We start from the raw sequence: 27,397 nt of genomic DNA, 5'->3' as shown, positions 1-27,397 counted from the left end.
CGGAGCAGTCCTGGGCCACGATGGGGTGGATTATTGGCAAACGCAATATAGCCCAGAAATGGGCGACGGACACGACTCCACGCCTTAGGAACTGGGGCGAAGGACATGGACTGCCATGATCGCTGAAAAGGCGGTATTCAAGGGAAGAGAATGCCCACGAAAATGCCCAAGAAAATGACCGTAATTGGAACAAATATAGGGGCGACATATGCATCTCTCTGACTATGGAATTGAAAAAAGAAAGGCAAACCTTGATGGCTAGAATAGGAGCGGATAGCGAATCCTCCCTTCAGGGCAGCCAATAGAGAACTGTTATCCTGAGCGAACTAGTGATCTGCCGGATCAGGCTTCCTTATGTTGTGATTCTGCTGCAGCGATAGACGAAGGGGGGGCCCTGCAGGCTGCGTGTATGTATACTGCTGATACATTGTAATGTGATGTATCCATGTAGAGGTTTATATTGCCATGCCAAAGATGATTGTATTATGCCTTGCACCGATGCATTTGTCGATATCAATAGAAACAGTTAAAAAAAAACCTGGGGATGAAGAGAGGCTGCCATGTCTTCCTAGAGACGAGTGCACCCTTTTGTGTTACAGGATCGGCCCAGACACAAGACGACAACCGGAAGTCAGGCAGATTTCGGTGTCAGATGGAAAGGACCCAACATGCGCAAAGCACGGAAGACGTGCAGAGAAATAAGGAACGAGAGGCAAAGAGAAACAACAAGAACATACAGAAGCATAGATAGAGTACGGAGATGAGCAAGGCAGAGAACCGGGAGGAAACGCAGACGTTTAACAAAATACGCAGATGAGACTCTGCAGTCTGGAGGCTCCCAGAGTGCCAGGGAAGGAGCAGACAACCGGTTTGTGGCCGGATATTCAACCGACAAACCGTCAGAGCCTTAGCACCTGACACCTTTCAAGAGAAACATGGCTACAGCAGTTGCATGATCATTTTTTAATACGAAGAAGGAATTAAGAGAAGGGATTCAAGAAAGAACCCCAGCCCCAAAAAGCAGAATAGAAAGAGGGGAACGAGGAGGAGGTTGAAGGAATCGGAGGAAAAGGAAGAGAACCTATAATACGCCGGAGATAAGAGAAAGTCCCTGTATTTATTGTCCACGAAGGGTAGAAATTACCGAAAATCAAAATATATTTTTTTTGGGTGTGTGGCTTGTAACTAGTATTACCCCAGATGGACAATACCATTAGTTTATATCAAGAATATTAAAAGGATGTCAAGAGAAAAGGAAAAGACATTTATTTTCTCTTCTTCTCTTTTTCTTTCTTATAATTTACTTTGGGGAAGACTTTCAAAACAACAAGGGAACAGCTAACCCATACAAACACCCAAGGTTTGTGATGCACCTCACTCTTAAGTAAAGACAAGAGTCCTTACAAAATATTCCTCCAAGGTTTAAACAAAACACAGAGCCTTATGCTCACACTGTGTGCAACTCCACTGCTCCTGCCGTTCCTCGGGGGCGGTTAGACTAACATATATGCAATTTACCAACTGTAGGTTGCACCACCCAGTTGCATTGTCCAAAGAAAAATAACTTAACGATTGTCCGTCCAGTGTTGAAAGTACTCAAAAATCTTTCTTCTTTGTATTCGAAAAATATATACACCAACCAGCCAACGCGTTTCGTTCTCGAAGGAGAACTTCATCAGGGCAAATAAAATCATTACCTCTAAGTTTCAGCCCAAGAGTACAAAGGGGGTCGTCCGGTTTGTTCCGCTAACTACTCCCAATAAAATGTCACCTCAGTTGTGGTAACAATAGGCAAAGACAAAATATGTCTCATATGCCTATTGAGCTGCTTAGTCAGGCTAAAATCCAACTCCGACTAGAATACAATGAATACAGAATGCTGCGGTCTCTGGCTACGTAGCGTGGAACTTTCCAGGTGCTCAAGGTCCACGCTACGTAGCCCGAGACCGCAGTATTCTGGCACATCAACCTTTTCTTTGGGTAAGACTGTACACAGTAAGACTGTACACATTCTATTACCTTTTTGTTTTTTAAGTTGACATTTCTTCCCAACTACGAATGTGATTAACTACACGTTATAGCTAAAAGGAGTTCACTGAACTAACCTCACAGAAAAGAGGTGATAAACTAAAGAGAAAAAGAACAGTGATTTACCTGGCTTCTCCTTTGCATTGAGGGTGCCGACAGTCAGGAACTCCCTGGAACCTAAAAGGATGGGAGAAGAAGAAAGAGAATAAGAGGCAATCAAAGAAATAGTGAATCAAGAAAGTCTAATAAAGATCTCTTTTAATCTAAGGTTTTATTATACTCCTGCCAAGCACCCCTTATGTTTTTTTGGCAATTTTAATATGTGATATATATTTATTGAATTACATATCAATATGTTATGGATATATTTTCTACCCACCATCCACTATTTGTGCTAATGCTATAAAGTATACTAATACAGTAACTGCTTACTATTCTGATTCAAGCAGTGAATCTATGAAGATCCAATATAGGAGAAGAAAATGAGTTGCTTAACTGTAACTGTAGTTCTCCAGCACTGGTACCATTCATATATTCACATGCGACCTACCCTCCTCACTTTATAGCTAGGGATTATTTTTGAAAATATGAATGAATTCAGCTTCTTTTGGGAGTATTCTAGAGGGTGCTATCGCCTGATTGGCTCATGGTTCTTCTTTCTAAAGGACACACATAGCTAGGCTATTAAAGTGATTATTCATTGCCATTATATCCTATGATAATGATACATAGTGCTTTATTATGATACCATGGGACTCCCAATTCTACAGACTAGAATGCCTTACATGTGTAAGGGGAGAAACTTGAGCACTCCTATATGCAGAATTTCAGGCTGCTGAGGTCAAAACGTTCAATTATCCAAACGTAGTCTGGCTGATATCATCAAGTTTTTTTTTTATTATAAAAAATCATCAAGTTTTTAATTAATCCATAGATAGTCATATTATTACATATGTTCTATGTGAAATCAGGATTGTAGACAATCCCAAAATGATTGAACAAACACGATAGTTGTATCTCCTCCCTGTGTGACTTTACAACTTGTACATTTGCAATTTCTTTCCTGTTTGTGTCTTTTGTGTAACTCATGTGGTCCTAAGTCCTAATGTATCGCTTTTGTAAAGCGCTCTGACACCTTTGGGTAATGTTCTCGCTATAGAAAATTGCCTTCTCGCTGATCGTTGCACAGACGGGGCTATCACTGCCCGCCCGATTGATTCCTCAGTCTCTGCCCGCTCCTCCACCGGCAGCTCACGCGGTTATCCCCGTCATCGGTTGAACCCCCCTGGGTTACTCATGGACTTCTTTACTTTTTTTTTTTCTTTTGTCCTGGCCGCCATTTTGCTGCTGCTAATTATTCAAACTAATGCATGAACAATTCTGATCTCCGCTGTCCTTAAACGACCCCAAAGTATAGATATTATTCATTATATTATACTCTGGGTGTGTGTGTGTGTGTGGGTGTGTGTGTGGGGGGGATCTGGGGGTGTGTGCGTGTGTGGCTCTGGGGGGGTGTGTGTGGCTCTGGGGGTGTGTGTGTGGCTCTGGGGGTGTGTGTGTGGCTCTGGGGGTGTGTGTGTGGCTCTGGGGGTGTGTGTGTGGCTCTGGGGGTGTGTGTGGCTCCGGGGGGGTGTGTGTGTGGCTCTGGGGGGGGGGGTGGCTCTGGGTGTGTGTGTGTGGCTCTGGGTGTGTGTGTGTGTGGCTCTGGGTGTGTGTGTGGCTCTGGGTGTGTGTGTGTGTAGCTCTGGGTGTGTGTGTGTGTGGCTCTGGGTGTGTGTGTGTGTGTGTGTGTGGCTCTGTGTGTGTGTGTGTGTGTGGCTCTGGGTGTGTGTGTGTGTGGCTCTGGGTGTGTGTGTGTGTCTCTGGGGGGTGTGTGTGGCTCTGGGGGTGTGTGTGTGTGGCTCTGGGGGGGTGGGGGGGTGGCTCTGGGGGGGTGGGTGTGTGTGTGGCTCTGGGTGTGTGTAGCCCTGGGGGGTGTGTGTGGGTGTGTGTGTGTGGCTCTGGGTGTGTGTGTGTGTGGCTCTGGGGGGGTGTTTGTGGCTCTGGGGGTGTGTGTGTGTGGCTCTGGGGGGGGGGGTGGCTCTGGGGGGGGGGTGTGGCTCTGGGGGGGGGGGTGTGGCTCTGGGGTGTGTGTGTGTGTGTGTGTGTGTGTGTGTGTGTGTGTGTGTGTGTGTGTGTGGCGCTCTGGGTGTGTGTGTGGCTCTGGGTGTGTGTGTGGCTCTGGGTGTGTGTGTGTGGCTCTGGGTGTGTGTGTGGCTCTGTGTGTGTGTGTGTGTGTGTGTGTGTGTGTGGCTCTGGGGGTGTGTGTGGCTCTGGGTGTGTGTGGCTCTGGGTGTGTGTGGCTCTGTGTGTGTGTGTGTGTGTGGCTCTAGGTGTGTGTGTGGCTCTGTGTGTGTGTGTGGCTCTGGGGGTGTGTGTGGCTCTGGGGGTGTGTGTGGCTCTGGGGGTGTGTGTGGCTCTGGGGGTGTGTGTGGCTCTAGGTGTGCATGTGGCTCTGGGTGTGTGTGTATGTGTGTGGCTCTGGGTGTGGGGGGGCTATGGGGGGTGTGTGTGGCTCTGGGGGGGTGTGTGTGGCTCTGGGGGGGTGGGGGGGTGGCTCTGGGGGTGTGTGTGTGGGGGGGTGTGTGGCTCTGGGTGTGTGTGTGTGTGTGGCTCTGGGTGTGTGTGTGTGGCTCTGGGTGTGTGTGTGTGGCTCTGGGTGTGTGTGTGTGGCTCTGGGGGGGGTGTTTATGGCTCTGGGGGTGTGTGTGTGTGTGGCTCTGGGGGGGGGGGTGTGGCTCTGGGTGTGTGTGTGGCTCTGGGTGTGTGTGTGTGGCTCTGTGTGTGTGTGTGTGGCTCTGTGTGTGTGTGGCTCTGGGTGTGTGTGTGTGTGGCTCTGGGTGTGTGTGTGTGGCTCTGGGGCTGTGTGTGGCTCTGGGGGTGTGTGTGGTCCTGGGGGTGTGTGTGGTCCTGGGGGTGTGTGTGTGTGGCTCTGGGTGTGTGTGGCTCTGGGTGTGTGTGGCTCTGGGTGTGTGTGGCTCTGGGTGTGTGTGGCTCTGGGTGTGTGTGGCTCTGGGTGTGTGTGGCTCTGGGTGGGTGTGTGGAGGGGGCTCTGGGTGGGTGTGTGTGTGGCTCTGTGTGTGTGTGTGGCTCTAGGGGTGTGTGTGTGGCTCTGGGGGGTGTGTGTGTGGCTGTGTGTGTGTGTGTGGCTCTGGGTGTGTGTGTGGGTCTCTGGCTGTGTGTGTGTGTGTGGAGGGGGCTCTGGGTGGGTGTGTGGGGGGGCTGTGTGTGTGGCTCTGGGTGTGTGTGTGGCTCTGGGTGTGTGTGTGAAGGGGGCTCTGTGTGTGTGTATGTGTGGCTCTGGGTGTGTGTGTGTGTGGCTCTGGGTGTGTGTGTGTGTGTGGCTCTGGGTGTGTGTGTGGCTCTGGGTGTGTGTGTGTGTGGCTCTGGGTGTGTGTGTGTGTGTGGCTCTGGGTGTGTGTGTGTGTGTGGCTCTGGGTGTGTGTGTGGCTCTGGGTGTGTGTGTGGCTCTGGGTGTGTGTGTGTGTGGCTCTGGGTGTGTGTGGCTCTGGGTGTGTGTGGCTCTGGGTGTGTGGCGGTGTGTGTGTGGGGCTCGGTGTGTGTGTGGGGCTCGGTGTGTGTGTGTGTGTGGGGCTCGGTGTGTGTGTGTGTGTGTGTGTGTGTGGGGCTCGGTGTGTGTGTGTGGGGCTCGGTGTGTGTGTGTGTGTGGGGCTCAGTGTGTGTGTGTGTGGGGCTCGGTGTGTGTGTGTGTGGGGCTCGGTGTGTGTGTGTGGGGCTCGGTGTGTGTGTGTGGGGCTCGGTGTGTGTGTGTGTGTGTGTGGGGCTCGGTGTGTGTGTGTGTGGGGCTCGGTGTGTGTGTGTGGGGCTCGGTGTGTGTGTGTGTGTGTGTGGGGCTTGGTGTGTGTGTGTGGGGCTCGGTGTGTGTGTGTGGGGCTCAGTGTGTGTGTGTGGGGCTCTGGGGTGTGTGTGTGTGTGGCTCTGGGGGTGTGTGTGTGTGGCTCTGGGTGTGTGTGTGTGTGTGTGGGGGACTCTGGGTGGGTGGGTGTGTGGGGGGGCCTCTGGGTGTTTGTGTGTGTGTGGCTCTGGGTGTGTGTGTGTGGCTCTGGGTGTGTGTGTCTGGCACTGGGTGTGTGTGTCTGGCACTGGGTGTGTGTCTGGCACTGGGTGTGTGTGGCTGGCACTGGGCTTGTGTGGCTGGCTCTGGGTGGGGGTGTGTGGTAGTAATTGCTGTCTGCTGAGCTCGTCCGTAGAGTAAAATAGGTCTCACATTTGCGAGAGATTAAGCTATTGGCAATGTAAAATGACAATGCCATTTATTTATCTGTTTTCAAAACCAACACATAAATACAAATGTTGTCATTTACAATGCCAATAGCTCTAACTTTTCCAAACGTGAAACCGTTGCATTGTAAATGCTTGTTTACCGATGAATTCGCCACTGTAACTTTATCCCCGCATGATTCCTTTAGCATGACACATCATTTTTTGTTTCTTACCGTTCTGCATCTCGGGCTCTTGTTCTAAAATTAGTTATCTGCATTTCTTTCTTAGACGCTTTTCCCCTAAAGAAGAGCCCAGGCTCGAAATGCATTGGGGTGACTTTCACAACGTTATGCCACTGCAGTAATCTCCAGTATCGTGTTAGTACAATCATTTTGGAATTGTCTACAATCCTGATTTCACATAGAACATATAAAATAATATGACTCTATCTATGGATTCATTAAAAACTTGATGATATCAGCCAGACTACGTTTGGATAATTGAACTTTTTGACCTCAGCAGCCTGAGGTTCTGCATATAGGAGTGCTCAAGTTTCTCCCCTTACACATGTAAGGCATTCTAGTCTGTTTAATTTCTAATGCGCCTTTAGGCAGAAGGCGACCTTCTTCAGCACCCTTAACCTTTTTAAAATTGGAATATCCTATTCACTGAGAATTACAATATTGGCAGTGCAGCGGTTCTCATTGTTTTTGCTTGACTCCCAATTCTACGACATGGATTGATTCAAGCATGGGAATCTATAAAAGATACCAGTACTGCAGAACTACATTTACAGGTTAGTAACTCATTTTCTTACTGTACCTTGTGCGTTTTAAACAAAGTTATTGTCTCTTTTTTGGAACCCTTAAAGTTATCTGTTTTGTAGTCTATCTTTCTGATCTAGATAAACTTGTCAATAGGCTTCTCCAAGTCATCCAGTTTATTGCAAAAGATTTATACTAAGTAATAGGCCACATAATTACCGAGAATTGAATGAATCAAAATATTAATGTATAGTTCACTTGTAAAGTTTGACAGCTACCAAAAACAGGCATTCCGGTGCTAAAGTTAATAGGAGGCACAATGAGAATATGTGAGCATTGGTTAAGCAGATCGAAAGGTCCAGGTTTCCAATTGTTTTTTAAGCACGTTCTTTTGTAAGTGGCACAGACGTAATAGTAAGATCATAACACAGTTTTGCATCCAGGTCAATTAGCTAACGTTGTTTGAGCAGTGAAGGGTGAGTGGGAGTGACCTCAGGTCACTCCCACAATATGTTAATTAGAATGCAGAGGAGGAAATCAAAGGCAGTGGGTCGAGTCACTTCGAATCGAGGGCCTTGTAGAAATGATGTAGAAAAAGAGAGGATTTATTGTCTTTACACTCACAGTATCTACAAAATTACATCTTAGGGTGCAAAATTCTTGTATTTTTTAGTCGTTACTAAATTAAACCTAGCTGTGCTGAATTGAGGTGGTATCCTCATTCATAACAGTGGTGGGGGGATGATAAAGTCCTCCTTTGGTGGGCGTCTTAGATTGAATTACAAGGCGATCATCAGATTTTTTATGCCGAGAGGCTTGTCAAATGCAACCCTGGGTAAGAGGCAAAGGGCAGGATGTCGTCCATGCCAGTGGGTACCTTTTGGAATATCTTGCGGGCATAGGTCCCACAGGAAGTGTTCCCACTATACTTACGTCCACGCTCCTCCGTTCACAGAGTACTTGTTTTGAGGGCACCTACTGCCGATTTGAGAGTGACATAGATGACATTGGGGGATGTCTCACAACAGAACGTTATGTTAAAGGAGTGGGAAATTCCAGGATGACGTGATGAATCATGACAGCCTTCATGCCAGTCGTCTATAATGTGAGAAGGGAGAGAGTGGGGTAGTTATTAGCTTGAGAGTCCTTTATTTCCTTTCTCTTCATTGCATGGTTCCCTCTTTTTTAGTATCTTCACTTGTGATAGGAAAGTCCTGTTAGGTTTCTTGATTGCAGTGCATTTCCCTTTGCAGATGTGAGCTTTCCTGCTGTCTACAGGAATGTAAACCAGTCCAGTCTCTGGGTATGGCTGGCAACTTTATCATCCATGTCCTTTGATGGGTATATTGGCACTTTAAGTTTCTTGAATCTAATGTTGATCGAACTTTCTTTGGAAGGTGGTTCTCACAAACGTGATCATTCAAAGAAGCTCTGCAAAAAAGCATATTTTGTCCCTCTTTGATTTGCAAATCCTTCTTGAATTTGGAGAGCTGGTCCGCCACTGTTACCTTTTTTCCCCAGAAACTTTTAATTACATTTTGTGGACATCAAATGCAGGAGTGGCAATAGATAGGCTCCGTTTGCACACAGGCTAATACACAAACAGAACCACGAGTCCTCAAGTAGAGTTGTGCCACTCCCAATAGTGTCTCCGAGTACAATATACTATTGAAACAAAAAGCAACAACAGCACAGCACATCCCTACACAGCACCGCTGCCTCCCGTGACCAATAAACAACATCCACCTCACCACCCACCCAATGTTCCCCCTTCATCCTCCATCACCATCCAGGGTCATGTACCGAATGCGCTAATCTAAGCCTCCAGTGACTGCTACAGCACAGGACATGGCTCCAAGTGTATCCCTCTTTATATAGCCCAGTCTTGCCAGATACAAAAATAATTTTTGGGACATCCTCTGGCTGTATGAATCTGGTTTTCTAGCCCCATGCTACAATCTAGGCTTTCCTTCCAAACCTGTAGGGAGAGAGCCTTAGGCTCTTTCTAAGCTCACGCGATGTCCCTTTTGACAATGACATGGCCAAACCGGAGCAGGGCACATTTGTATCTATTACCATCCACTCCATCCTTGAAATGCACCGTGGAGTCCACTGCAGGTTCAGAACCTCCTCCAGCCAACGAAATACTCCCTCCCAGAAGGTGGGCCAACTCTCCACATCCCCAAACTGTGTGTAAAAAATCTCCTGCCTATGTCTGGTAGTGCAGGCAGCTGGCAGACGCAATCAGTCCTCCACAGCTGCTAGTAAAGTATACTCTGAGCAGATATTGCAGCTAAGTTGTCTGATACTGGATGCAATGGCCGTCTCTCTGTGAGGCCAGGGCTACATCTCGCATCCAGGCATCCCACAGGGTTCTGAATGAGTTTGGGGCATCAACTACCAGTGATCTCTAAATGTTGGATATCTTGTGTTCCGAGGTATTTGTTAATAATACTTTGCTCTCTAGGGGACGAAACTCTGGGATCACAGCTGTGGTCTGGGGGGATTAGTAGGGCGTGAGTGTGGTGGAGGCTGTACTCCTCCCGGAGTACGTCATCCTCCCAGGAGTTATTAATGAGGTCCCAGCAATGAAAGCCCTAGAGTCCTTCTGTGTCTTGTAAAGCGGTACCCGCCCACAAAGGAGTCTCCAAAGCGAGTCGGCCCCTCCATCCCATGACCACCATTGTCTCACTCCAAATGCTGAGAACCACTCGAGTAGCCAGAAGGAGCCCCAGGGGCTCCGTTGCTCCATATATTAAGTGCTGGGGAGGGGTCTTGTCAAGTGCCCATCCCTCTGACACGTAGGCAGGGTCTCAACACCCGAGCCACCAGTCATTCAAAACTGCTAGATGATCCACCCTGTAATAGAAGCGAACATCTGGTGTAGCTATGCCGCCACCATTGGTCGATTTGCAGCACTTGGACAATGCTCTGCGAGGCAGACCCTGGCTTCATAGAAATCCCAGTAGGACCCAATCTATACATGCAAAGAAGGATGCCAGGATGGGGAGCGGGACATTTTGAAGTTGATACAACAGGCGGGGCAGCGCTACCATTTTGAAAATAACTGACTTCCCCAGGAGAGAAATGGTTATAGAAGCCGAGAACTTGAAATCAGCTGTCGGACTACCTCGCTGGGCCTGGATATTTCCCTCTCTTGCTCTAGCCTCCTCTATAGTGATATGCACCCCCAAGTATCGGAACCATGGGTACAAAACCGTCAATTCTTTTGCCCACGCTGACTCCTCCACGTAGATTGAGGACTTGCTATGGTTGGCCCATAGCCCGGAAAAGTCCCCATATATTTGCAACATCTGAAGCGCGCATGGCCCCAATGACTTATGGTCTGTTTGGAACAAAAGCATGTCGTCTGCACATAAGGCAATGTGTTCCTCCTCTCCCAGTCCCCACTCAAAGCCCTGCAGCTGCATATCTAGTGTGGCCCATTCTGCCAAAGGTGTGGTGAAGGGGGGCACACCTGACAGGTGCCTCGCCCGATGCAGAGCAGCCTGGAGGTGGCCCTCAACATCCACACGTGGGCCATTAAATCTGTGAATAGAAGGCCTACATAACTGATGTAATTAGGTCTGAAGTTTATTTTTGCCACGATTGAGAACAAAAATGCCCAACCTACATACAAAGTCAAAGTCCTTGCGAAAGTCTACTTGTAACAGTGCCCCATCATTGTGAAGATGTTTTGATAGTGCAATCCTGTTGCTGATATTCTGTCTTGTGGACCTGCCTTGCTTAAAGCCAGTCTGAGCTGCATGGATCAGGGTGTCTGTCATCTTGACCAGTCTATTCGCCAGCTCCTTGGCCCACACCTTGACCTCTATGGGGAGAAGAGAAATCTACTTGTATGATTCGCATAGCTCTGGTGGCTGTCGTGTTTTTGGTATGACAATAATGCCTGTCGTTCTGAAAGCAGGCAGAAGCAGTCTGCTGCCCATGACCTTATGGAAGACGGTCAGCAAATAGGGCCCTGTGAGTCCCCAGGTGGCCTCTGGAACTCAGCTGGGAATCCGTCAGGGCCTGGCACCTTCCCTGGATAGAGCTGAGCTAAAGCCTCTCTCAACTCATCGACTGTCAGATCTTTGTCGAGGACGTTCCTATCTTCAATTGAGAGAGACCTAGTTGGAAAGTCAGGAACGAATGCTGCCAGCTCCGTGGGGCTTTCAGTCTCGCAGTTAGCATACAGCGCACTGTAATAAGAGTCGAAGGCAGCCTTAATGCACCGGTATCAACCTCCCTGTGACCCTGGGCAACAGCGATATATGAAATAGGTGATGGGGAATAGGAGGCAGAGTCCAATAGAAAAAGGGACCCCCTGAGTCTAGATATAGTTCCTAGGACAAGGCAACAGTAGTATTAATACAAATTTTTACAAGGCCACAAAAAACCTGTCTAAAATCAGGTTGCACTTACAAAAATATAAACAGCTGCCTCAATCTATTTGACAAATAATACAATTGGAGTAAAAAATAATTTATTATTTTTAATATTAATAAAAAGACATAAACACAGATAATTATTTTAAAAAGGGCAGTGTAAAGATTACAACTTTATCCAGCCACAACGTGCTTCTTAAAACGATTTTTTTTAAAAAGACACATAAATCTACATAAACAAAAAGGTCTAACAAAGATATTCAACAATGTCAGTAGAAATGGTGACAATCTCTACGCGCATTTCGGCGTTAAGCCGCCTTCTTCAGGATGGCACCAAGATGTTTCTATACAGCCAAAGGACTGTATAACAACTTGACAGTTCTTGAAAATCAGAATAATGTCTATCTATAGAGACTGATAAAAACAAGATCGATTGCAAGAAGACAAGAGATCGATGATATCTCAGATAAAGATTGGAACTAAGCCTCAGGAAAACATGATCTGATAAAAGGGGGAGACGCAGCTACTAAAATTAGAGGATAGGATCACCTGTACGTTTGAAAAAATCTGAATGCGATAGTGTCACAGCACATCAAAGATGTATGAAGAGCTGGGTAACTATTCAGTACTATATGTACTGGCAAGGGTTACCATATACATATATATATATATATGTGAATCTTTTATGTAAAAACGTGCCTGTTTTTGTTCAGAGTAGTTTAGGCTTCACAATTATTGCCATGTGATGAAGGCAATAGGACATAGATCATCTGGATTGTGATGATTTGGTATAGCCGCGTTTTCGAAACGTCTATGAGGCCCGGTTCTGCTAGAAACCTGAAGCTGTAGCTAGAATAGGAGGCAGAGCACAGCCAGTGTAGGGTATTGCTCAATGTATCACTCCATTGATATATTCTACTCTGGGTCACCATTCATGTCGCTCGGGCCTTCTCCATCTGAGTCTGTCGTAGAACGGACCCGGGATGAATCGAGTCTCGAAGAATTGCAGAGTGTAAAATCACCAGGTATCACAACTCCAATTCGAGGACTCAGGTCTCCTGGTCCTCCACTGCCCCCTCCCTCTTTTGTCATTTGGCAGTGTGTTAACTGTTAATAAAGCCACAACATGTGGCTTTCCCCGCCTCCCGGAGGATCCCAGGGGTCTCTACTGTGCCAACATTGTGGCTCAAATTCCCCAATGACTAGGTTGCAGTGAATCAATCCCCACTGGGGTGAGCCATCCTGCTCCCCGAGCACCAAGTGCAGCTCCACCGGCACTCCGACAGACAGTGCACCAGTATTCGTGCCTTCTGGACCATGTGCCTGCATGACCAGGGGAGTGAAACATCATTCAGACGTGAAAAAGAGCAGTGCTCCCCTGAATAAAATGTGTATCCCTCCACAGTGGAGTGGCGAAACCACCAGGCATCTAAAAACCCAAGTCTGGGTATAAAATGAGCCATCCCAGTGAGTGATGAACGAGGCCCAGAGGCCACAAATGACCGCTTTAGTCCCGGATCGACTACTCCATTCAGGTCTCCCCCGCCCACCAAAACCCAAGATCCCTCTGGGAATTCAAGGAGAATGGCCCTGATGGTATGTAGAAAAGCCTCTTACAAGAGGGAAGGAGCGTAGCCATTGAGTATAGAGAGTGGTTTACCCCACAGTTTGCCCGAGATTGCCACAAACTGCCCCATTTGTCATGTCTGATGTTGAAATGGGATGTGACCCCTTAACAGTATGGCAACCCTTCTGGAGCCTCTGTGAAATCCTGAGTGATACACCTTTGCAAACTTGATGCGTGCCAAGAAGGGACAGTTGTTGTCTATAAGGTGTGTCTCTTGTAGGAGCAGGATGTCTGGCTCTTATATACAGGCCATTCCAAGAACCGCCCCCCTCTTAATTGTATCCAGTTTACATTCCAACTAACAAACCGTACTGATCTGGGTCTTACCCACTGCTGTACTTCATACGCCATGGAAGTCGCAGAGCATCATCAGGGGAAGGGAATGGCACCATGCAGGTGTGCGTTGAGCGGGTGTCATCTTGTGTGCTGTTGGCAGGGTGTGAATATTAAAACAATCAAACAAAACTACTATCCCTATACCCTTTTCCCCACTCCCCCTGTCTTGCCCTATACTTCCCCCTATTTTGCCCTATACTTCAAAACCTAGAAGTACCTGCTTATCTGCCACTACCTGGGTGTGGCTAACAGGGCGATCTGGAGATCACTGATACCTTTGTGTGCATGAGGATGGTGGAAATGTGCGTAGTCTGTCTCTGTGACCTACTGCTCTTTAGAGGATCTGCAAATTCGATGAACAAACAGTTATGGCCCGACCCCTGCCAAAGTGGCGAGGCTGGCCAGAGGAGGAAGGTGAGTAGGGGAAAGGGTTCAGGGACAAACAATATTGAAAATAAAGTAAAAAACATTTACTTACCTGAATGCCGCCGAAAGCATTCCACTCTTCCTTCTTCTGCGAACAAGCTCCCAGACTGCACTTCGGCCAATCCTGGCACTGCATGGTAGCAGCTTCAGGACAACTCGAGCTCATAGGCAGAATGGGAGCCTGTGCCTGGGGGTGGGTCCAGGGGGATTAAAACCGGTTTTATTTTAGGGCGGTTGCAAGGAGGGTGGTGCTCCTCCGCCCTAATGGAGGGGGGCCTCTGTGAACAAATAACCTTTTTTTTTTTTTGGGTTGTCTACACTGATGTACCATGGTTTGTAAATTGCGAGAACTAATTTGCATGCCAGTTGGTCATTGAACAACTCAACATATTTTCCAGTATCAATGGGCATGAATCCCGTACTGGAAAATCCTTGTCTAGTTTTATTTTGGCGTGCCTTTCCTCTCGTAACTTTTGACTTCCTTAGCTAATGTTCATGACGTTTTTAACCTATTTTGAGTTGCATGTCCTGTGGATCTGAATAGTTTATTGCAATTTGAGAAAAAATGTTGGACCCCCCTAAAATATGCTTTTATAATGGATGTGAGATTCAATGTGCACTGTAAAAAAATGTCACTGAGTTATGGTCTTTACCTCACTCATAACAACTGATAGTAAAAAACGTGTTTCACTGCGCTATATATGAATTATTACGCTTAAGTATGCATCATGGTGCTTATGATAACTTGCTGTAACTACAACCATGATGAAGTACTATTTAAAAGCATTAAAGATTATTTTTAAAACTATGCTTTTTTTTTTCTAGTACCAGAGTCTATGTGCCTCCAGATCCACCAGGATATTTTGATGGACATGTGTGGCCCATGTACCTTAAGAACACGCGAGAAATGGAAGACATTACAAAGGATCTAGGTAATAGTTGGACCGAGCAATAAAGTGCTGGAATCGCCGCCTTTCAAATAATTTATATTGAAGCTAGAGTGTATATTGCAAAGTTAGAATTGATGGTCAGAGCTAAAGTTTGATGTGAGTCCTCTTTAGGCACAAGAATGCCTTTCCCAGGCATATTTCATAGCTGCTTGTGTTGACAGGATTTCAACTAAATCAAATGTGTTTATATATGTATTTCACCACTCAAAGCAGTAATTTTACTTTTGTTTGAGAGCAAACCCAGATTTAGATCTGTGCCTTCTCATTGTATTGGCATATGTGTCAATAGGACTGAAATTCAGCGCACTGGCTGATTTTATTTACCTGTTGCTGTGAATGTTCCTAAATTAAGAAAGTTATTTACTCAGCTGTTGTCTGATTTGCTAGTAAAGTGATCAAATCATTGTTTGCTTCGTGTTCATCAGCAAGGTGGCTGCGGCTAAAATGCTGCACTTCAATCGGTTCTGTGAAACTCTGCATTTTTGGCAGTGCAGTTTGGTGTATTTTCAAGAACCCCACTCCCGTTTCTGCAGAAGATGCAGTGTGGATAGACATGCACTCCATAAAACATTTGTTCAGAGTAAAGTAACAGAGCTTCATCACCATCAGGAGACAGAAGTTGCAGTGGTGGCTGGTGAAATTTAAAAATAGAGGGGCAGAAAGAACCAAGGTGAAATGCACTGATAGAGCAAAGCAAACAAAAAACGTGACCAGACTCTTAAAAGAAGGGTTCAGCAACAGGGAAGGGACAGTTTCTCACCAGAACAGTAATACTGTGAGACTATGTTTCTGGAAAGGCGTCTTTTCCTGTCCTGGGATAACAAATAAGCAAGCACCACCTCCAATGCACAGGGTTGTTTAGGCTCTGTTTTCCCAGAGATTACACAAACTTTTATCCTTGCCTTCCTTACTAAATTCAATGCCGATGATCTTTTATTTGCCTGCTAAAAGTGGTAGAGGAGCGCAAAATAATTCAAGATGATACTTACAAGTGAGCCAACTGTAAAGGACCACAGACTCTGGACTTCAGTTTGGTGAATTTGTTTTAAAGCCAAAAATGATTGAATATAAACACACCTTAATATCATAGAATATAGGTACATAACAATCAATAAATAGCAGAGTGTACATATATATAATTCATCGGGCACAAAAGGCATAATGTGATGAACTCCAAAATCAAAATGCAACCCAGAATAGAAGCTCCAATTCTCTTTTCATTGAGAAAAAAACGAAAGGTATCTTTCCCTACACTTCCCTAAATGAGGGTCCTGCCTATCTCCCTTTTATCATACCCCAAAGGTGTCAGCACGTGTTGACTTCCTAAGAAGTACTCACGTCAAAATGGGTCTGATAGCTTAAGGCTATGAAGCTCGTTCTAAGATGCTCTTTCTTCTCCAAAAAAGCAGAAGTCTCTCGAATCTGTCCCTGCGCATCATACAAAAAGACAATATTCAACCCACAATACGTCACATAATGAACTTTTGCATTGCAACAATTGAAGATATCCACAGGAGCCTTAGTTTTTTCAGCTCATCATCAGTGGCCTTGGTTCTCAGATAGGCCAGACTCGAAAGGCGTCCTCCCTTTTCGCCTTCCAGTCTTCAAAGACATTCCAGGTATCTCCTGAATCTAAGAATGAGGTCGAATTCCTGCACCTGCAGTAGGATGAGAACATAACGCCTTCGAATACATAAAGGATTCATTTAAGTATTTCTTAAGCAACTAAAGAGAAACCAAACTCAAAACCACCTGGAGTTTGGGCCTACTATGCGAGCAACTTAAACTACACACAGTTACATTGCACAAATATGATTTCATCCTCCACATTATACATACAGGAATAATAAACTTTCTAATACATACAAATCCTTTTTAAATGTGTATACTACATTACAAAGGCTTATGTGACTTGAATAAATGCATTTTAATAATCATGAAACACTACAAACGACAAATTATATGTAAGTGCGTTTAAACCATGAGTATAATGCACCCATACAATTTAGAGTGCTGTAAGCGCTCTATCACCTGGAAGGGCTGTAAATACGCTAAGAAAACTGCACTTTACCTCATTCCATACGGTTTCAAGTAGAGTTGACAAAAGTGATTAATTTCATTATATTTATACATCCGCTGCAACCTCCTAGAGTGTGGCGCTATTTGATGACGGTACTTCAGAACAACTGCATCTCACGAAAATCGATGAACTAAATATAATCATATAAAATGCAGTATTATAAAATATGAAAGGTTTTACAGCTTGCACTACCTCACTAAAATGTAGTCATTCAAAGCACTACGTTTGTCACCTACTTGCAAAAACTTCTCTGAGAAGCCTAAAACTCTAATTTACAGATCTTTGTTAATCTGTTAAAAAAAAAAAAAAAGTATGTGGTGTAGCGGGAATAGTGTGTAGTTCTCATCACAGCCTAATAAGACAGTGCACTGTCTTTTAAACGCTCAAGAGCGGCTTCAACATAACAGATATTTTTCATTGAATGAGTAACATGAAGCCTGACAGCATCACGAAGGCTTCAGTGTCATATGCCCAGTGAGACTGAATTTCATCTGCTTGATGGCGTCGCTCCTGCAGCACTTTATCATAACTATAAAGGCCTGTAAAAAGGTAAGCTCTAAGGGAGAATTCCCACACAAGTGAATTGTCATCCCTATATTGCCTAAGTGCCAGGGATGCTTGTAGGTAAGGTGAGGAAGCCTTGCAAATATATATAAGACTGGAAGTTTTACATGCCTGAAATCAGCAGGAACTAACCCCTACGCCAGAGGTCTTCAAACTTTTGTCGGCTGAGCCACCCATCTAAACCTTTTTACACGTCGAGCCCCCCCACTATCACCACCACCTGACAAAAAAGTTCTGGAAGCTGGTACTTTGCATCATTGATGGCCCTTCCCTCCTGCTGAGCCCAGGTCGTATAGGGCAAATAATATTAAATAAATTAAGAGTGTTTAGTAAACTAAAGTGTTTTTAGTGCTTGTGCTTATTCTAAAGTTCAAATTAAAAGTCTCCAAGAAATAATTAGCACAAAAATTTGCATAGGTGCTTTATTTTTCACATAAAACACAAAATTTAGGATAGATTAGCAAAAACACTCCCAAAACACAGGTGTGGTGTGTGGCTGTTTTTCTCCACAGAGACAGTCAATGTGTGGATGGAATCTTCGCTTCTGCCATCCTTTGGTTGTGCTCCACTTCCAGTCTTGAGCAGAATCTGGAAATGGGAGTGATCACAAAATGTTGTAATATATTTATTTAAGTTTTATATAGTGCGAACATGACCCAAAGGTATTAGAGTGCTTACAGGAGCATCTTTTACATTACACAGGCACACTTTCCTTTTTTGTAAGCACAGGGAGATTAAGTGATTTGCCCAGAATCACCGGATTTTGAGCAGACACCAAGAATTGAACCTGGTTCCCCAGCTCTACAGTAATCCGCACTGGCTGTTGCGCTACATCCTTACCCCTAAACAAGAGATCAGAAAAAGGGGTGCCACAAAACATGCTTTCTGACACGGTTGAAAACTCCATGATTATGTGGAGTATGGCCAGGTGTTGCCATGTCAGTAGGAGGCCAGCCACAGTTTTCCAAAAAGGCCAAGGGGACGCTTACATCATGCACATGTGATATAAGTGATTCAAGAGGATATATACATCTTTATTCTCTAGCAGCATCAAGAGTCAATTTGTTGGCATAGTTGGCTTATAAAGAATATTGCCTTCCAAAGCTTCAGAAATAGCTGCACAATAAATTTTTTTTATTTGGTCTACGAAAGAAGTGAGACAGATGGTAGGCATACTTCACAATATTTATTATATCAGGCTTGTGGACTCAGCTCTAGGGATTGGAACATGTCATACAAGCACAGCGTCTTTAATCAAGGTCAAATTCATTTTTCGTAAGTCACTGGTAAATAAAGTTATTTTGCCCAAAATCACATGATGTTGAGCTGATACCAGGACTCGAACCGGGTGCCCAGAACCAAAGTCGGCACCTATGGCATTAATGCCAAATCCGCTCCACCTTGAAACACACAACGTTCCTACTAGTAGTGGGATGAAGGCTTTAAAAATGTTTACAAAAATCTTCTTCACTCTTACCTGCCAGAGAATGGAATCTTCAGGAAGGATACGATTGTAAATTCCTTGCAGTGAAACGTACTTCCGACGTGAGAAGCAACATGGGAAGCTACTAGACCTGAACTTTCGGGGGGGGCTAAGACTCCCAGCCAGGGCTGGCCCTAACACTGATTGCACACCTGAGGGGGACAGGTGAGTGAAGTGTCACATGAGCAGGGTGAGTAGTGTGCCTGTGACTACAGGGTGCGGTACAGGGTGAACTCATGTGACTGCAGGGTGAGGTACAAGGTGAACCGTGCAAGAGCATTGTGATCAGAGTGCAGAGTGTGTGGTGTGCTCAAGTGACCATAAGTAAGTTGAGGGAGAACGGTCTGAGTTCATGGTGAGTGGCATAAGTGCAGTGTGGTCACTGTGAGTGCAGGGTGAGCGAGTGGTATGAGTGCATGATGATCAGTGTTAGTACATTGTGATCCCTGTGAGTGCAGGGTGAGTGTGAAAAAGGGCGAGAATGAAGAGTGAGTTGTCTGAATGCAGGGTGCATTCCCAGACACAGTTAAAATTACTCTGCATGTTATTGAGGCTTGCCATAAGGGTTGAGATAGAAGTTAAACTATTGCTTTTATGGCATTATTCAGGCTCCAGGGATCGAGGGTGGAGGAAATAAATATTGTGCTTATCCTGCACCAAACCTCCAGTCTTGCGATTAACATTGCCAGCTCTTTATATTGATTCAGATGGTACAAAAATATTCAGTCACCGAAAGCCTATTTTCAGCACTTATCTGTGCATACTTGGAACAGCAAAAATAAATAGAAAGCATTTTTAATTGTGTTCTAAGGCTGCCTGAATGATGCATGACTGAAAATTAAAGGGAACAAAGATTGAAAAGTCACATTACAAATTAATACATACTATTTTATTTATAACCCTATTTAGTGTCAAGACAAGGCCTTTGCAGGCTCTTTGAACACATGGCTGGCATTTTTCTTCTGGGAACCATACTTTATATTCCTATTCATAAAACGTATTCTCACACTAAGGCAGTAAAATCCAAATGCAAGTAATAGGCAGAGTAGGGTCCCAGGGGATACTGGAACCAGAAAACAAACCTGTGTAATCAGTTTACAAAGGTATGTAAATAAACACTTCGTCGTTAAGGGGTGTGCAACGTCCATAGGGCTAAGGGGGTTTCAGCCACCACCCCCCCCCCTCCATCAGATAGCCTTTCCTTAAGTTTCTATGACTTGTGAGATGTTATGGACAGGGATTTTATCATCATGTTAGAGCTGACAGTATCTGAATCGGTAGCGGCAGCCATGTCAAATGCCTTAAAAAAAAAAAAAATACAGGACCTCCTGTCTGACCGGTTTGGACTATCAAAGTGTCTCAGTACGGACACACTCTCTGGGCGCAGGAGGGTCCCCAAAGTGTTGATAAGAGATAATTGGAGCAAAGGCATACTCTTGACAAGTTACAGTTGCGAAAACCCCCTCCAAATACTCCCACTTGTATTTCCATTTTTGTTTGATATAGGCCACCATTACTAATATGGGCTCAGTCCGCTGCTCCATGTGTACAGTTGCATGTTTATAATAAGTTGTGCACACATCAGTGTGGGCGCATCCCTGTATTGGAGTTATATTGAAAGTGGGTGTTAATGAATTCCTTTATTCATCAAGTTTCTATATTCATGATATTTGTGGCATATCAATTATAGATAGTTACAATCTTATGACATATTAAGTTCTATTATGCCATTCAATTGAGACTCCAATGCATTTCGGGCTTCCCAGCCCTTTATCAAGGAGTTCTAAAACGAAGAAGATATAACAAGCAGTCAGGTTTATGTGAACAAAACTGTTGGTGAGGTTAAAAAATTGTGCAAGGTGCTCATAGTTTACAAAAAGCCGTGGTGTTAAAGTTTCGACAGTGTAGGTAAGGTGCATTAGTGACTAGTTAAGGAAAAGGATAAATACAAGTGAAGGAAACGTAACGTTAACGACCATCGTGACCGGGTTGTGGTTGGGGCTCTATATGACAAAAGTGAAGTGATATGGTTGTGGCGTGAGCCGCGTACTTACAAAATGAATATGTGGCACGACGGATAAAGCCAGGAGGCTATAAAAATGAAAACACTACGTTCTTCATGGACTAACTGAATGTGACCAGCGGGAAATACCGTCGAAAAATGTGGATGACTTACTTAGTTGCGCGAACGCGACTTCCTGTGGCAATGCCGGTTTTCGGCATCCAGATTCAAAGGTACGGAGAGGAGCGTGATGAGGTATATAACGCCTATGCGTTGTGATTGGATGAGCCGAGGTGATAGGGAACTAAAACTAAATGACTGACTGGTGTGGGAGCCATATTAGGCAGGTGGGGGGGACAGGTAGTGAAGTGTTAAAGTGATCAGTGAAACGGACTTATTGTAATGGATCGTAAAAAATTATCCAAAACCGTGTTATCAATAAGAAGTGGGCATGCATGGACGTATTAAAGAGCAAAGTAAAGTCACCACTCAAGAGTGGGTTGTAAAAGTACAGGTGAGCGGATGCGTAAAACATGAGAATATGAGAGAGTGAAAAAAACACATGAAAATACAGTTACAGATAACCACTGAATTCGATGCGATCGTTCAATCCAAAAGGTTTCATCGATTGGAGCCGATAAATCCACTCCATTTCGCGTTGTAACAGGAATTTACGATTGTCTCTTCCTTCAGTTTTTGTGATGGTTTCCAGAACCATGAATTTCAGTTGAGCGATATTATGTTTGGATTCTGAAAAATGTGTAGCAACATTGGATTTTTCATTCCTAGTGCGGATGTTCGACTTATGTTCATTAATACGCACTTTGATTTTTCTCTCAGTCATCCCTACGTAAATTTTCCCGCAGGGGCATTTGAGGGCGTAAATTAGGTTTGATGTGTCGCAAGTGGCATTGACATTAAGTTTGATGACGTTGCCTTTCATGGGGTGAGTGATGTTGTTACCTTTGATAACGCAGTTGCAGTTGTTGCAATTCATGCACGGACGAGTGCCTTTATTTTCAGTTGTGGTTGCCGTGCTTTTAGCCAAGATTTCCTTGATGTTGTTGCTACGAGTGTAGGCAAATATAGGTTGTGATTTAAAAATGTCTTTGAAGTCGAGTTCCATTTGTAAAATGGGCCAATGTTTGAGGATGATTTTCTTGAAGGTAACACTTGACGTAGAAAATTTTAACACTAATACCATACGTTGATCCTTCGGCATAATGTTTTTTTTCAAAGCATCTTGCCTACTAATTGCTTCAACATGCTTTGCGGCTTCATCAAGAATAGGTTTTGGGTATCCTCTCTCTGTGAATCGATCACGCATCTCTTTGATTCTCTGTTTGAATATGTTCTCGTCGGACACTATGCGTTTCAAACGTAACATTTGAGAGTACGGAAGGTGTTAAGAGATCCCTGGTGGAAACTAGTATAGTGTAGTGTTATTACGATCCGTGGGTTTACGGTACAAGTCTGTAGTGAATCCTTGTGTAGTTTTCTTGATGGTGACATCCAGGAAAGTAATATTGGTTTCACTCATTTGCCATGTAAGTTGTATTCTTTCATCCTTGGTATTTAGTACGCTCAATGCCTGTTGTAAGGTAGCTTTGGAGTCGTTCCAGATAATAAATAAGTACTCGATATATCTGATGTATAGTTTAATCCTGTCATTGAAATACTTGTTGCCATAAATATGTGTCTCTTCGAATTCTTTCATATAAATGTTAGCGTAGGTGGGAGCCGCACAATTACCCATTGACATTCCGGATAGTTGGAGATACCAAGTGTTGTCATGTTTAAAATAGCTGTGATATAATGTGTATAACATAAGTTCCATAAGAAACTCTTGCATGGGGGGTGGTCTATGTCTCTGTTGAGGATGGCTTTTTCTATGGCTTCAATACCCCCTGCGTGGGGGATAGAAGTGTAGAGGGAACTGACGTCAGCAGTGCATAACACTTGAGGTTCTAGTTCGTTAATGTTGGTTTCAGATAGTTTCAGCAAAAATTCGGTGGTGTCCTTAAAGTAACTTTTCATCTTAGTAACTAAGGGCTGAAGGTACTTGTCTAAAAATTTACCCACCGGTTCATGCAAGGACCCTTTGGTGGACACGATAGGCCTGAATGGCGGATCTTCAAGGCATTTGTGGATTTTAGGAGTCATGTGTATGGACGGACTCTTAGGGAGATCTCGTAAAAGGTAATTTTTCGTGCGATCCTCAATAATGCCGGCATCATAAGCCTTGGTCACTATGGCTTGGAGCGTGTCTTGAAATTGATGTGTGGGATTGTAGTCCAATCTCATATAAGTGGTATCATCATTGATGTGTTCTTTGAGCTTTCTATTGTACATCTCGGTGTTTAGGATCACAAGGCCGCCGCCTTTGTCAGCCTTAGTGCATTTAATGTACGGATTGTTGGCCAAGCTCTTTAGAATGTCTATCTTTTTGTGTGATATTGTTGTGAGTTTTCTTTTTGAAGTTGATTTTGGTCCGGTCGTTTTTGACCAAGTTTTCAAATAAGTCTATGCACTTGTGGCTGCATGGTGCTTGGTAATTGCTGAAAGGTCGTAGTCCCTTAAGTTGATCTGATTTTTCTTCGGTCCTAGGAGGTAACGCATTATCAAAGAAGTGGCGTAGTTTTAGTTTCCTTGTGAATTTAAACGTGCTGACTTCAAGTTCTAGCAAGTTGGTTCGTGTAGTAGGGATAAATGACGTCCCTTATTCCAACCGGTTCATTTGGTATGATGAAAGGTTGGTATCTGAAATGTTTATGACTAGATGTTTTTTTGGGGTTTGGGGTCTTTCTTCGTTACCGTGCTTCGCGTATTCGGAGGGCTCTTTCCCTTTCCTTTCTTTTTGCTCCTCCTGGGTCTTCTGTTTCGTCCTGGCCCAATTCTAAAAAATGGACAGGAGTGGGTTGTTGTCCTTCTTTTGAAGTGGAGGCTTCATTGCTTAACTGTTGGTTAGGTCTAGAGACAGTTGTGGTCTGCATAGTAGTTTTTCTAGGTGGGCGTTTAGACGAGTCACTCCCGGATGATGAAGTATCTGTTTGGGCACTGTACAGTTTATTTCTGCGTCTTTGGGAGTATACATCAGCCCAAGTGTAGACTTCGTCCATTTTATAGTCCAGGGTATCCCTCCTGAACTTTCTCACCTTTCTTTAATTAATTTCTTTACTATGTTTGTCTAGTTGTAAGTTGATTACTTCCAATGTTTTAGACAACTCATCAGACGTTAGCAAATCAGTTAATTCTCCTTCGATTTCTTTGATGTCTTTATCCAAATCTTTGAAGATGCAGGATAGTTCTCCGACTATTAGTAGAATTTGGTCTAAACTGCATTTATTGAGAATACCATTCCACTTCTCTTTAAAAGCTTTTGAATTTTTGCAAAGGGAGGGCTTTAAGGCTATCTGTAGTCCGCGTGGAATTCTTAAGGCTCTATGGTATTTAAGTAGTGTGCTCGCATGGAGCTTTTGGTTGACATGGCGTTTTGACAAATATAAAAGTTGTTTAATGCATTGCTCTTTAGTGCGTCCTGTGGAAGTTTGACTGATATCTTCTTCGATAAGCGAATAGATGCGTTGGCGTTCTTCATCGCTGTAGGCGAGGATATTAGCTCTCGCTTCAGTTGATTTACTGATTTCATCAAATTGCATAGTGGTGCTAATAGGGGCGTGCTACCCTCTCATGGGCGGAAAGAAAGTAATGACAATAAGTGATGGGTGGAGGGTGCACAGCTGGTGGTTGTATTGAATTTCAAAGACCAGTTGTAGTGGCTCGACTTCGAACGATTGGGTGCTCTCCCAGGTGGCGTCTCCGTCTGGTGACGCTTACATGATGATAATAAGTTGTGCACACATCAGAAGGAAGAGACAATCGTAAATTCCTGTTACAAAGCGAAATGGAGTGGATTTATAGGCTCCAATCGATGAAACCTTTTGGATTGAACGATCGCATCGAATTCAGTTGTTATCGGGAACTGTACTTTCATGTGTTTTTTTTTTACTTTTTTCATATTCTCATGTTTTACGCATTCGCTCACCTGTACTTTTACAACCCACCCTTGAGTGGCGACTTTACTTTGCTCTTTAATACGTCCATGCATGCCCTCTTCTTATTGATAACACCGTTTTGGATCATTTTTTATGATCCATTACAATAGGTCCGTTTCACTGATCACTTTAACACTTCACTACCTGCCCCCAACCTGCCTAATGTGGCTCCCACACCAGTCCGTCATTTAGTTTTAGTTCCCTATCACCTCGGCTCATCCAATCTCAACGCATAGACGTTATATACCTCATCACGCTCATCTCCGTACCTTTGAATCTGGATGCCGAAAACCGGCGTTGCCACACGAAGTCGCGTTCGCGCAACTAAGTAAGTCTTCCACATTTTTCGACTGTATTTCCCGCTTGTCACATTCAGTTAGTCCATGACTAACGTAGTGTTTTCATTTTTTAGCCTCCTGGCTTTATCCGTCATGCCACATATTCATTTTGTAAGTACGCGGCTCACGCCACAACCTTATCACTTCACTTTTGTCGTATAGAGCCCCAACCATAACCCGGTCACGATGGTCGGTAACGTTACGTTTCCTTCACTTGTCTTTATCCTTTTCCTTAACTAGTCACTAATGCACCTTACCTACACTGTCGAACCTTGAACACCACGGCTTTTTGTAAACTATGAGCACGGGCACCTTGCACACTTTTTTTAACCTCACCAACAGTTTTGTTCACATAAACTTGACTGCTTGTTATATCTTCTTCGTTTTAGAACTCCTTGATAAAGGGCTGGGAAGCCCAAAATGCATTGGAGTCTCAATTGAATGGCATAATAGAACTATATGTCATAAGATTGAAACCATCTATAATTGATATGCCACAAATATCATGAATATAGAAACTTGATGAATAAAGGAATTCATTAACATTTTGGAGTCTTTAATGACCCAAAAGGAGTGCCTCCAATACAGGGATGCGCCCACACTGATGTGTGCACAACTTATTATTATCATGTAAGCGTCACCGGACGGAGACGCCACCTGGGAGAGCACCCAATCGTTCGAAGTCGAGCCACTACAACTTGTCTTTGAAATTCAATACAACCACCAGCTGTGCACCCTTCACCAATCACTTACAGTTGCATGTTTGCCAATTGCTGCACCCTCCTGTTTGTCCAGCCTTCCGCAAGGTAATAAAATAGCATTGAGCCTTTATCTATGTTAGTTCTGTTGAAGTAAATTTTGCACAGGCCAGCTAACGAGGCCTGCAGTCACGGTCTCAACTCACCGCCACTGCAGGAGCACACTGCCTGCTCCACCCCTCTGAAGAGCCTGGGTCACTGTGCTGTGCCTGCTTCCAATTCGAGGGACACGGCACAGTGAGTCAGGCTACTTCACTACATGCAGCATGGAACAGGCAGGAGAGCATAATTAACATGATCTGCTTTTATTATTTACTGTTGAATTCTACCCAAAGGTATTGGCGTTTTAGATGAGCACCAGTAAAAGACATGCAGGCAATATTTTCTTGGTAGGCACGGGAAAATTGTGATTTGCATTAGAGCCGAAGCCGAGTCTCAAACCCCAACTCCAAAGTCGGCACAGATGTAAGGGCAGTGACGTAGTGTAAGACATAAATCTACATTGCTGTGTTTTTGTTGCTGGTATGCCACAAAAACACGGCAATGTAGATTTCATTTTTAATTTCTTGCAGAGATGCAAGCACAGTGACGTAGTGCAAGAAATTAAATCCTCATCGCTGTGTTTTTGTTGTTGGTATACCACAAAAACACGTCATTGTAGTTTTAATTTCTTGCAGACTTTTTTTTAACAGTAGGCAGGATTGTGTCCATGTAATGTGGATGTACTACACATAGAGAAGAGAAGCCATTGAGAGAGAGGGGAAATTGAATGCGTTTCCTCCATTACTAAAAAAAACAAGCTACTTACTCTTTCTGGTGGATTCAAACGTAACTGCTGATTCCTCACCTTTAGATGGCACTGCATGGCTTTCATCGCATCCCTCCCCCCCCCCCCCCTCCCCCTCCCCCTCATCGTGTGTCAGCCCGGGCTGAGACAGCTTCCAGGCACACACACAGTTTCTGAGCTGCCGGCCGCCGAGTACTTCACTGGTCTTTAAAAGGCCTTTCACGTGCTAACAAGGCTTTGTTGTTTTTTCACCTCTTAGCGCCCCTGCATCTCCACTCTGACTATGGCCAGGCTGAAACACACAAGGCTGAGGCGCCTGAAGGCAACAGTGGACGATGAAGTGGCGGTGTGGAGTGAGGGGATGCTGCGCCCCCCCAGGGGGGCGCGCCCCACAGTTTGAAGACCGTTGCCCTACGCCCTAATGAGTAAGCCACCAACCACTGTGAAGCTTGCTCAGTCTGTTTCGGTCTCCCTCTCCACTGACCAGCTTGTACCTGAAGTTTGCATGTTGTCAAAGTGTTTAGCCCAGGAGTTGCTTTTTCAATTGT

General features: G+C 44.6%; 1 protein-coding gene across 2 annotated transcripts in view; it reads left to right on the top strand.

The window, feature by feature from the left end:
• Window positions 1–27,397, top strand: part of LOC147665142 (nicotinamide riboside kinase 1-like) — a 265,258-nt gene that overhangs the window by 187,007 nt on the left and 50,854 nt on the right. For both annotated transcript variants that reach the window (XM_086949734.1, XM_086949735.1), the window contains one exon: window positions 14,658–14,764. In XM_086949734.1, coding sequence (XP_086805860.1) covers window positions 14,658–14,764 — 107 coding nt within the window. The remainder of the gene's footprint in view (window positions 1–14,657; window positions 14,765–27,397) is intronic.

Source organism: Lissotriton vulgaris, unplaced genomic scaffold (genome assembly GCF_964263255.1).
Source record: "Lissotriton vulgaris unplaced genomic scaffold, aLisVul1.2 SCAFFOLD_1042, whole genome shotgun sequence".
NCBI classification, from domain to species: Eukaryota; Metazoa; Chordata; class Amphibia; order Caudata; family Salamandridae; genus Lissotriton; species Lissotriton vulgaris.
Note: the sequence above shows the minus strand (reverse complement) of the source record. Positions and strands in the feature narration are given on the sequence as shown.